The sequence below is a fragment of the Corvus brachyrhynchos genome, unplaced genomic scaffold (assembly GCF_000691975.1).
Source record: "Corvus brachyrhynchos isolate BGI_N302 unplaced genomic scaffold, ASM69197v1 scaffold255, whole genome shotgun sequence".
In the NCBI taxonomy this organism is placed as follows: Eukaryota; Metazoa; Chordata; class Aves; order Passeriformes; family Corvidae; genus Corvus; species Corvus brachyrhynchos.
Genome location: NW_008238358.1, coordinates 1,007,729 through 1,018,808, shown reverse-complemented (window position 1 = coordinate 1,018,808; position 11,080 = coordinate 1,007,729). Strand labels below are relative to the sequence as shown.

At 45.2% G+C, this 11,080-nt stretch overlaps 1 protein-coding gene across 6 annotated transcripts in view; it reads left to right on the top strand.

Moving 5' to 3' along the window:
* Positions 1-11,080, top strand: part of NRP2 (neuropilin 2) — an 89,807-nt gene that overhangs the window by 48,874 nt on the left and 29,853 nt on the right. For all 6 annotated transcript variants that reach the window (XM_008634696.2, XM_008634695.2, XM_017735691.1 and 3 more), the window contains exons 11-12: positions 3,615-3,731; positions 6,277-6,429. In XM_008634696.2, coding sequence (XP_008632918.1) covers positions 3,615-3,731; positions 6,277-6,429 — 270 coding nt within the window. The remainder of the gene's footprint in view (positions 1-3,614; positions 3,732-6,276; positions 6,430-11,080) is intronic.

Genomic DNA, 11,080 nt, shown 5'->3' with positions numbered 1-11,080 from the left:
ATTGTGTCTCCCCTAGTTGGGCCATGCTGGGGCAGGGAGACTGCAGCCATGAAGGCAGGACTTGTAGGGTGGCTTGGCACCACCTTTGTATTTCCACCTTGAAAAGAACTGGCCTCGATGCAGGATGCAGCAACAATGTTTGGACTCCAATCCAAGCTTTCACGTAGAGCTCCAGAATTTGTCCTCAACTCTCTTCACACCCTTTCAGATCTTTTATCTGGACATTGTGCAGGCTTTCACAGTCTTATGTTAGAGAACATTTGGGCTTTTTAGTCCAAATAGTAAGACAAAAAGTAGGAGAAGCAGAAGTGCAGTGATCAATACTTCATATCCTGAGCTGCTACAGCAAGGCTTTGCTGTAAAAACAACAGTCCCTCTCTCACTGAACCCAGTGTGGAAACCTTTTTGGAGACAAGGTTGGGGAGCTAACTCTACAACATCTCGACAAACATCCCTAAGACCCAGGAAATTTGTTCACTTTTGCCCACCTGTTTTTCACACTTGGTATGCCTTTCAGCCACCATTGTTTTTAATACAGAGATGAAAACTGACTTCACACACTCACTGGGATCAGTAGAGGTTGTGCCTCTGACCCTCTGAGGTTCAGTGGTGATTGATTTCTCCATAGTTTCATCCCCAAAAGCAAAAAATGCACCCAAAGGGTCATTGGGTCTGATGCTAACTTTGCAGTGCCAGCGGCTAGTTGTCCTCTTTTTTAATCTTTTATTTTTTAATAATCTGCTTACATATGAATCTGGAGTCCAGATGTCAGTGATAAAGAGGTATGATTTCCATTTTATAAACACATCTGTAGAAGGCATTTTCTTATAAGAATTCCCATTCTAGGAAGCTTGAAAGACACAGAGCTTTTTTTACCCTCTCGTGAAGTCTTTACTAGCATTTCCTCCTGTGATGTGCTGCAAGATGCATGGCAAACACTTAACAGCAAATCACACAACACATGTACACACTATTAATAATGATAATTTTTCACTTTTGAAGTCAGTGGTAAATATCCCCCTGGACTGGCAATCCATTGTAAATTATCTAAACTTTAAATCAGAATAGATCTTAATTTAAGTCTTATGACATTTTAGGATGTTGTAGGAGAAGCAGGTGCAAGAAGCAGGAGCTGAGGCTTTGTGCAGAAGTGGTCAGGCAGCTCCCACATTGCTGCTTCCTGCAGCTCCCAGGAGTCTCCAGCTGCCAGATCTCTGCAGCCCATTGCTGGATGGTGCATCACAGTACTACACCACTGCCATAAAGGGAGGCAGTCACACAGGACCTCCAGCCATGTGCATGCCAGCCCTTCCACTGCACTCCAACTTAGAGAATAGGAGGGGTTTGTCATCCTTAACTTCTTGTGCTATTTTTGGCCCAAATTTTCTTTTAGATGTGTGTCCATGCATCATCATTCAATATCAGTAGCAACAGCACATGTTTTTTGCAGGCGAGGTGCTTTATGGTCATTTCCCAGTCTGGGTAATAATTTGCACATTGTAACATTTAAAACTCAACTGCCAGGTCATAAATATCCGTAGCTTTATTAATCTACAGGCATTCAGCTTTGTAATCAGAGCAGGGCTTGTAATCTTGTGGATTCACCACGTTATAAAAAGCATTTATATCCCTGTTGCAACCTGGGGAGCAGAGATAGCCCACGGCATTATCTGCATGCGTAATCCAGGCTGGCTACATGCAACAGGCCTTGACGATGCCAAGACAGAGCCCTCCTTTGCTGGGAGGACCCAGGCGTGTTACAAAAGTGGTTACAAGAACCCAGGCAATTACACTTCCTTGGGAACAAGATTAGGAAATGGATTAAAACAAGATGATTAAAAATATTTTCAAGTAAGGGTCTAAGCCCATGTGCACCCTGCCCAGGTGTTTCTATTTCTTATCAGCAACAAGCATCTTAATTACTGAGTTAAACAGGTAACAGCCATAACTGGGCTCACAAACTAGCTGGCAGTTTGGGAAGCAGACAGTCAGCAATTGGCTTCTTTCAAAGACCTGCCAAAATTTTTCCTCTGAAGAGTGGAGAATGATGAATGTTCACTTGCAGCTGGGTTTCTCTCCTTTGAAGTTCCAAACATCTGGTTTCAATTGCTCAGTGACTTTGCATTTTGATTAGCAGTTACCACCAGTCGAACAGACACTCGCAGGGCCAGGGAGGGAGTGTGAAAGCGAGCAAGCAAGACCTCTCTTTTTCACTTTCCATTTCACACATGACGCTGTCCTGCCTGTTATTTTCATTATCTCTTGTAACCATCGTGTTGCGGCTCTGCCATGGTAACTGATTTTTCAAGATATATTTCTGCGGCTTGTCCAGGGCAATGCAACACTGTTGATTTACATCCGCTCAGCATCTGTGTCCCATATGGGACTTGGCTTTCAAGGTCCTTCCACATTGTCACATTTCAGCTATAACTCTTGATATACAGGAACAACAACCTAAAAAATGTACCAGCTCTAAATAAGTTCCAGCTTTTGATATGTTGCTTTCACCTGCTGCTTTTTTTTCTTTTCTTTTTTTATGACATTTTTCTGTGCCTGGCTGCTTGCAATTTGCTTCTTGGTTGCATTTGGAGTTTTATGGGGTTGTAACAAATTTGAACTTACAAATTAAAAGACTTTGGGGTTATTTGGTATTTTATCCTGAACAAAAGACAGCCACTGGAAAAAAAAAAAGTTAAAAAAACCCTGAGAGTTTATGTACAACATGTTTAATAACAGGAAAAAAAAGGGCATAAAGGAGCCTATGGAAAATATTCAATGTATTTAGGCATTTCCTCCTGCTTCTGGGTTTATTAAATGATATCCTGAAGGGTGCCGACAAAGAAACACAATCACACATAACTGAGCAAAGCTGCCTCTTTTTAAAAGTGGAAAGAATCAAGTCTGCTGTACTCCACTTAATGCACCTATAAAAAGAGAGTTTGCTGGAACCTAATGTCATTTACTGTTGATCTTAATATCCTTCCCTTTCTTGCTTAAATTTCCCCTGACACCTGCTTGGAGGTTGTTACACATGGGCCACGTTAGAGAAAGGGAAATTGGACAGAGACCCTTTGAAAGCATAGTCAGGAGCCTGGAGTGTGAAACCAGATGCTTTCTGCAGTGAGCCAGAGCTCACTAGGGGATCCTCTGGGTCCGTTTGTGGTTACATCATTTGTGGGTTTGAGTGACTTGTTTTATAAATTGGCACAATTGGTGGGAATGTTGTCTGTGTTTTTTTAACGTGTCATATGCCTTTATGAAAGAAAAAGATGTTCTGCCTGTGATCTCACTTATCCAGTAATGACAGCTAAGTGGATTGCCAACACCAGTGTGGATTGTAGATTAAAAAATTAAGAGAAAAAGTAGTGTGTGTGTCTAGAGAAGAGGCTTGTTCAGTGGGAATTCCAAATTCATAGAACTCCCATATGGAAAGACAGTTCACTTGAAGTTCAAACCATGCTGACATTTGCAGCACGTGGAAATCTCATGGCATACTTGTTCTATCTCTTCCTGCCATTATAATAACATGAGAAAAAGATTTTTTGTTTTGTTTCTTCTACCTGGGCTTCTTGTACTGTCTGTTGCAAACAGCTTCTCTACTCCATTTTTTTCAGATGTCAAGCCCACTGCAGAGACACTGGTGCCCACTTTGAAGAGTGAAGAGACCACCACTCCATACCCAACTGATGCAGAAGCAACCGACTGTGGTGATAGCTGTGGAGAAGAGGAGGGTATGTATCAGAGCAGCACATCTTTATCTCAGTAACTGATGGGTTAAGAGCTAGGAAAATACTCTTATCTTCCCATTAGCTTCAATACATAGGGCTGATTCCTGGAAAGCTTAGAGTAATATTATTAGTGATAGGCCAGGATTAAAAAAAAAACAAAACCAACCCATAAACAAATCTGCCAAGATCTGATAAGTTCTATCAAGGAAGGATGGAAGAGCGAGAGATAGCAACTAATTCGGTCCCTAGGGTACAAGACATGAAGAGCTGCTCTCCCAGCTTCCTTACATGACCTGAAGAAACTCATTTAGTGCCCTGTTTAGAACCACCTCCATTCCAGACCCCTTGGCTGGATGTCATAAACTCAGAAGGTGATTCAGACTGCCTGGTATGTAGGGGTCCTTTTGCAGAAGTCACAACTGTGAAAGTAAATCACAACGTATGTGGAAGACTGATGTCCTGAACACTCATCTGCTCAAGGATCATCTTCCCTAATATCAGCAGCTTAAAATTAGAGGACAGTATGAGCTCCTTGTGCGGGCAGTAGAGAGAGGGGAATGCTAATTCCACGCAGGATTTCACCCACCCAGGCTGTCAGAAGTACACTAAATGTTTGGTATCTGTAGCACTTCCCTACTTCTTCTGACTATGGAAGAAGCTGAATGTTAGTTTAAACCTCATGCTGTGCTTCTTAAGAGCCAGTGCTGGGGGAGGGCTAATCTTCTCTGCCTCAAATCCCTATCTGTAAAAGCAGACATCATATTCTTCTGCTTCTTGCAAGGGGGATGTGAGCATCTAAAGCTTGTGAAATGTCCAGATGAAGAGGAGAGGGCTTGACAGAGCTGTGCAAGGTTAGTTGTACAGTGCAGTGTACAGGAAATGCATTCCCCTGGGTGTGACAGCAGAGCCTGGGCCTCAGCACTGGAGCATTTACACAAGGACTTCAACAAGAATCTCACAAGGAAAAATTATCCTCTGAGATAGCTCCTAGGACTTCTGTCACCTCAGCTTTCAGTCCCAGATAAAAAATTAATGGGTTTTAAAATAAATAAATTAAAATAAGAACATTAATTGGCTTTTTCACACCTCCCATGGGGATCCCGCTGTACTTTAGCTCTAGAAGTGTAAGTTGCAGAAGTGGCTCAAAGGGCCTGATTCTTATTGCTTTGCCTTAGTGATAAGCCTATGCAACCCTACAACCATTGAGGCACTTGGGAAACTGCTGAGAGGAAATTTAGGCCAGTAACGGCCTCTGCAAGAACATGATTCCTGGGTGCAATCCAGGGCAAGAGAGCAAGCAGAGTATGCTGTGGAGCGTGGAACCAGCCTCCCTGTCAGCTTCCCTTAGATTTAGCAACAATTTTCATTCTCATACTCCATAAAACAATGAGTGTGTTTCTCTGGACAATCAGATTTATGACAGCCAAGCAGAAACAATGCTGCTCTCCAGGGTACGAGATTAGATTGGAATAAAAGGATCCATGATCTGCATTGTTTTATTTTGGAGTGGGAGCATGTAAAAAAAGCCCTCTGTCCCTCAGTGAAGTTCCCCTGATGCCTATCACTTGAGTCACTCACCTCCTTCTGGCTATCGCTCACTTTGTGGGCACTGTGATTTAAAACTTCCTCTTTGCTCAGGAAAATCCTGGCCTATAATTAGGCTCAGACGTGCATGTCCGCTGAGTGCTTGGTACGGATTCAGACCATTTCTGCAGCCTCTATGCCATGTGACTGATTCCCTCAACTGAAGGAGCCAGCAGCTGCCTCACTGCCACATGCAGCTCCTGGCATGTGCCTGCCTGCCCACAGCCCTGTCTCTGCAGGAAAGCTCTCCAGAGCTTTCAAAGCTGTTGTCACAGGGGAATTAACTCTGCTCCTGTTTCAAGATGAAAAGTTAAAGGACTCACCCAAAGTTAAAGGACTCACCATGTGATGAGTCCATAGCAGAGCTAAAAATAGAGGCTGGCTCCTTTCACTCAGAATCCAAAGCTTGAGCTCATGGTGGCCCCACGTTTTCCCTGGTAACATTTCCACGAGAAGGTAGGAAGCAGTGAGTGACAGCTCTCCAGGATGACAGACAGCTCCCGTCTGGTGCAAGTGGCTAGGTCTGTCACTCAGGAGCTGGGTTTCTGGAGCACTTGAGATTCTCCTTCTGGAGCCAGGCAGGAACTGCTGAGCATGGGGTACTCAGGAAGGACTCTTCCCTGACATTTAAAAAGGCATTTAATATTGACCACTCTAGGAGAGGAAGAGAAGGTGCTGATTAGCGTCTGGAAGCATTTGGTTCTTGCTTTTGTATTTGCTTAGTTTGGTGGATTAGCCACAGGACGTGGTGTGAACATTTTGATGATGCAGAACTTAAGGCTGATCCTTGGAGCTGAGGAAATGTGAGATAGGTTAAAAGCATCAGTGTGAGTGAGATTCATGCTTTCTTCAGTTTTGATGGCTTGCCAGCTATTTTAGTTTTGGGTTGTTTTTTAATAGCAACCCTTCGTGGGTAAGTCATTTTTTAATCTGACTTCATTTTGCTTCTATTTCTTTTTATAAGATTTCCAACTCCCTGCAAACTTCAACTGCAACTTTGATCTTCCTGAAGACCTTTGTGGTTGGTCACACGACTTGGCAACTGGTTATACGTGGTCTTTTCAGCCTACAGGCACCTGGATTGGCAACTCTGAACCAAGCCCTGACACTGTGCCTGGTAAGATGATTAATACCAAAGCAGGGAAGAGAGAGCTGATGGGGCTTTCTCCATGTGAACAGTATGAATGATTATTACGCAGCTATCATGAGTTGTGAGGGCTGTGCAGAGCTGAACTTCTTTTATGGAAACTTTCAGATGCTTTACTGTACGGTTCATGACTTATTTATAGGACTGTGACTGCTGGCACTAACTGTCCTCTTGAGACAGCCTTGAATCAGACACTGGGCTTTGAACCCCATGGGACTGTGAAGGCTAGCCCAGGCTTTGTTCCACATCCTGATCCAAACGTCCTCTGTAGGATCCAGTGATTTTTCCCCAGAATGCATTTCTTCCTCTCTCATATGTTACTCAAATTGCCTATAGTCTTCAACTGCTCTGGGCTTGCAGAGGCTGGATTTCAGTCTCCTCCAAGTGAAGGATGAGCTAAGCCCTAAGAATGCTGAAAATGCCAGCTTCTAGCTGTTTGACTTTTGCTCTTTTTCTCTTTGTGCTTTGGAAGCAGAAGATTTGCATGACTGTGACATAGCCTAATTTATGGAGGACCTCACTGAGATGTGCTGGCATGGGTTGCAAGGGAGCCTGCCTCTGGCAATGTGGTTGATAGACCAAGTTCTTCAGCTTCACATCTTGGAACTCACACCAGGACTAGTGTGCTTTCCTTATCCCTCACTGACTTTGTGGCACGGTTGGCATGAAGAACATTTGCCAATTTCCTTATAGCAGTAGACTGTCACCGTAGCACCTCTTCACTCTCAGTCATTGCTCGTGAAAGTCAAGGCTCCTGCAGGCGAGCTGGCTGATCTTACCTGTCCTGGGCTCTGCCCTGATGCCTGGTGATTCCAGGGAGCTGTGCATGATGTGGGCTCCTCCTCGCCCTCCCCTCGGCAAGGTTGCGTCTCAGAATGCAAACATTCAGGCGAACCTGTTAGCCACCTGGCAGAGTCACTGGCCAGATTGGCAGTGCCGCCAGCCAGTTGGAAAGCCATGCAGCCAACACCTGGTAGGCAGTGCTAAAGAGGAAAATATGTATTCCAGAAACATATGGGAAGAGGAGAATCTGCTACATCTCCACACACAAATCACCCCCACACAAATGCACACATCACTTCTCTCTTCATCTCCTGAGGTGCTTAAGCTTTTTTCTAAGAGACACGGTAATGCTGTAAGTGCAGCCCATATGGACATCTGAAAAATTCTTTGGCATGACATAGGGACACAGTGTCTGCTATGGAAAAAAATATTTTCATATTTCAAGTGTTTATCTCTTCAGCATTTGAGTGCTTTAGAAGATTAATATCTGGAGCTCAGTGGAGCCTCAGGCAACAGGAGAGAACACTTACACCAGCCCCAGACTTAATAACCCTCCCCATCTCATTCACTGTAATAATGTTTAATTAATATAAGTCTCCTGCAAGTAGGATAAAAATTACTTATTTTTATAACTCAGACTCAATTTTTCATTTCATTTCCTCTCCCCTGAGTCTCCCTACAATTAGTTGGCCATAGCTTCTTAGAAGATCCTGTTGTAGCCCAGGAGAGACTGGTGCTGCCTCAGACAGCTCAGTACACAGTCCTGGTTTTTACCCTTCTTCTGCTCTTCCTCCTTTTTCTCAGTTATGAATTGCACAGTTTCATTGCTAGGGCTGGGGAATGTCATCCTACTGAGTTCAGTGGTCTGTTTTTGTGCCAGTGTAAAGAGCTCTCCCTTAGGGTGCTGTGCAGAGTCAGGCACTGAAGCACTGATGTGGTGCAGGCAGGCACTCCAGCACTGCCCCACAAGCCATGGTCTGTGTGGGCAGGGGAAGAGGAGGAGGTGGTGGCTCCAGGGGACTGAAGTGACTTACCCATAGCAGTGGGGGAAGCCAGCAGCAAACACCAGCACATGCTGAGGGATCAGCATTGGCACTGCCATGGATCTGCCTCCTGGCTGGCTCAGGCAAGGGTGTGGGCCATCCTGGCATCTGTGGGCATCCACTGACTTGCCCCCACAGCACAGGGATGCAGAGGAGTCAGAATACAAAGGCGTCACTGCCATGCCTCACTTTGGTCCTGATCTTAGAAATTAGGAAGACATGACACAAAAGGAAGCAACTATTTGCTTTTTCCCTCCCCACACAGCTTTTATAGGCAACTGGAGAAACATAAAAAAGAGGCAATGCCAGCTCCTTGGTCGGACAGAATCAAAGCATTGTTTGGTTCACACTCCCCCATTCTTCCCCTGCCCTTCCCTGGTGCTCCCTCCAGCACTTTGTTTCTACTTAGAAAATTCACGCTCAGACTCCAGGGAGCAAGGAATGAAAAGCTGTTGTTCAGGGTGGTCTTTGCTCATGAATTCCCCACCCTGGGGTGAGCAGTTGGGTGAAGGAGAGCAGCTGTGCTTGGTTAGAGGCAGGGCAAAAGCTAAGGGGAACTCAAGGCTGCTGGAGCCCAACTGAGTCTGATTTAAAGGTGCTGGCCCAGGCTAGAGGCCATGGTTGCTCCACGGTAGCAAGGAAGCGTGCTGTGCCTTTAAGGGCTATGTGGAATGTGTTTCTACTTCTTTTGAAAATGGCAAAACAAAAATTAATATTGAAAAGGAAAAAATAATAATGAAAGGAGGAGCCCTGGCTCAGTCTGCATAAGAGAGAGGGAAAAAGAAATGACCATGGTGAAATATCCTCTGTGAGGCACTTGATTAGAAAAGTCTGCTGAGAGACAGGCCTGAATTCCTCAGATATCTCCCAATTTCATTTTATGCGCTGCATGCAATTCCTCCTTGTCTTTGGCACTGAGAACTTCTCAAGACTGACAAGACACCCACTGCTCTCATTCCACTATTTTTATTTCCAAGATACTCTTTCAGGCAGCTCTGCATTTCTTTTTTTAGCCCTGTGTTCCTTGGGCTCTTCACACCATGGATTAACTCCACGTCCTCTCCTGCAGGCTCCCATTACATGTCTGGGGACCTCATTGGTGAAAGTGGGCCCAAACTGCCCAGCTCAGCAGAAGCCCAGCGTGGTTCCAACAGCTACCTGCCCTTTGGAAGCCTGGAAAATACCACTGGCTCCCTTTTCCATGCCCCACAAAAGATTGCCAGGATTTTTCCCTCTATGGACTTTCAGATGCTTCCCATCTGTAGAAAGATTCCCCTTAGCTGCACCTAGCAAGCTTCAAGGAGCAACAAGTTCAGGTTTCAATGAGATTTCATCTTCCCTCCTGCTGCATGCAATGGCAGCATGCCATTGTTGTCACGATAAAGGTCTTAAGACCTGAAAATAAATCTAGGTTGATAACTTGGGCACCTCAACTTTTCACCATCTGAGTTTCGCTAGGTTCTTGATCCTGAAGGTTCTAAAGATCCTGGGTTGTAACCTTAGCTGGTCAGTGTGATTGTATTGCTCTCAGTGATTCTACACTAATAAGCCAGTACTGTAGAGCTGGAATCTCCGTGTTTTGCCCATTTCCCCCCCTTCCCTTTTCTTGCAGTGCCTAAGTAAATACCCTGTGGTTCTAGAAGAGCACTGTGGGATCTGCAGCTTTACCATGTATCGCTTCTCCTTCGGATGAACGCAGTGTCAGGGTCAGAGCCCTGGCAGCATCGTGAACCCTGTGTTGTTCGGATGTTGGCAACTGTACATGCACACAGAAAAGGAAGCACTTTTAACCTTGCAGCTCTCCTGACCACACAGCTCTTGGGCTGGGCTGCAAAAACCCACTGAGAGCTTCTCTTGTGGGCCACAGCCTTGCTGGCTTTGAGGGTCAGGAATGCTGCTCATTTGGGTTGCGGGCACTGCAGGCAAAGGTTTATTTGTTTCAAAGTGTTTTCAGCAGAGGAGTGTTTATAGTGCTCTGAAGTTTCATAAGAGCTTATTTTTTAAGAGAAACAAATGTTAAGCTGTTTTTAAGTTGATGGTGACCCCTTACCATTCCTGTGTTTTTCCCATGGGATCTTTAAAGGGAAAGTTTTATATTTTTCCTGCAATCCATGAGAACTGCTGCCTGAAGGCCTTGATTCTACTGTGTCCAAACCAGCAGAAAGGTTTTCATGGTGTTAACAGAGCAGGGTTGGACTGAAGTGAGTCTGCACTTACTCTCATGAGAGTCTCAGGGCTTGTACCTTGGGGACACACTTTGACCTCAAGGGTCAATCCTGTGTCCTTTGAAGTAGGAAGGAGTTTTACATGTGGGGTGGTATGAAAGTCAAGCATTTCTGTGCAATGAGTGAGCAGCTGCACACTGTGGGAAGGAGACCACATATCCATCTCTGTCTCTCTTTGCTCCCCTCATGTGTGGTGCAGATTGCCTCTCAGCAAAGCTGTACGTGTCTCTCCTGACTCTCATTTGCACAGTGAGGACAGCAAATGCTAAAAAGTCCTTCGTGCCTTGGCTGCCCACAGCATGGCAGAGCTGGGACACCCCAGCACCCTGATCACAAGAGGTTTCCTGAGTGTCAGCTGGGCTGTGTGAGTTCCCTGGCTGCAGGATAGGGCCAAGCTCTGGCTGTCCATGTGCCCAGATTGTCTTTCACGAGAGAAAGAGGTATGGCCATGGTCTGTTCCAGCAAAGCCTCCACTTACTTGGGCTGGGCTGGAGACAGAGGAGAAGAAACCATTTCTCTGGGGCTCACTGCTTGCCTCAGTCACTTTTTGGACCCAAACACCAGTGACAA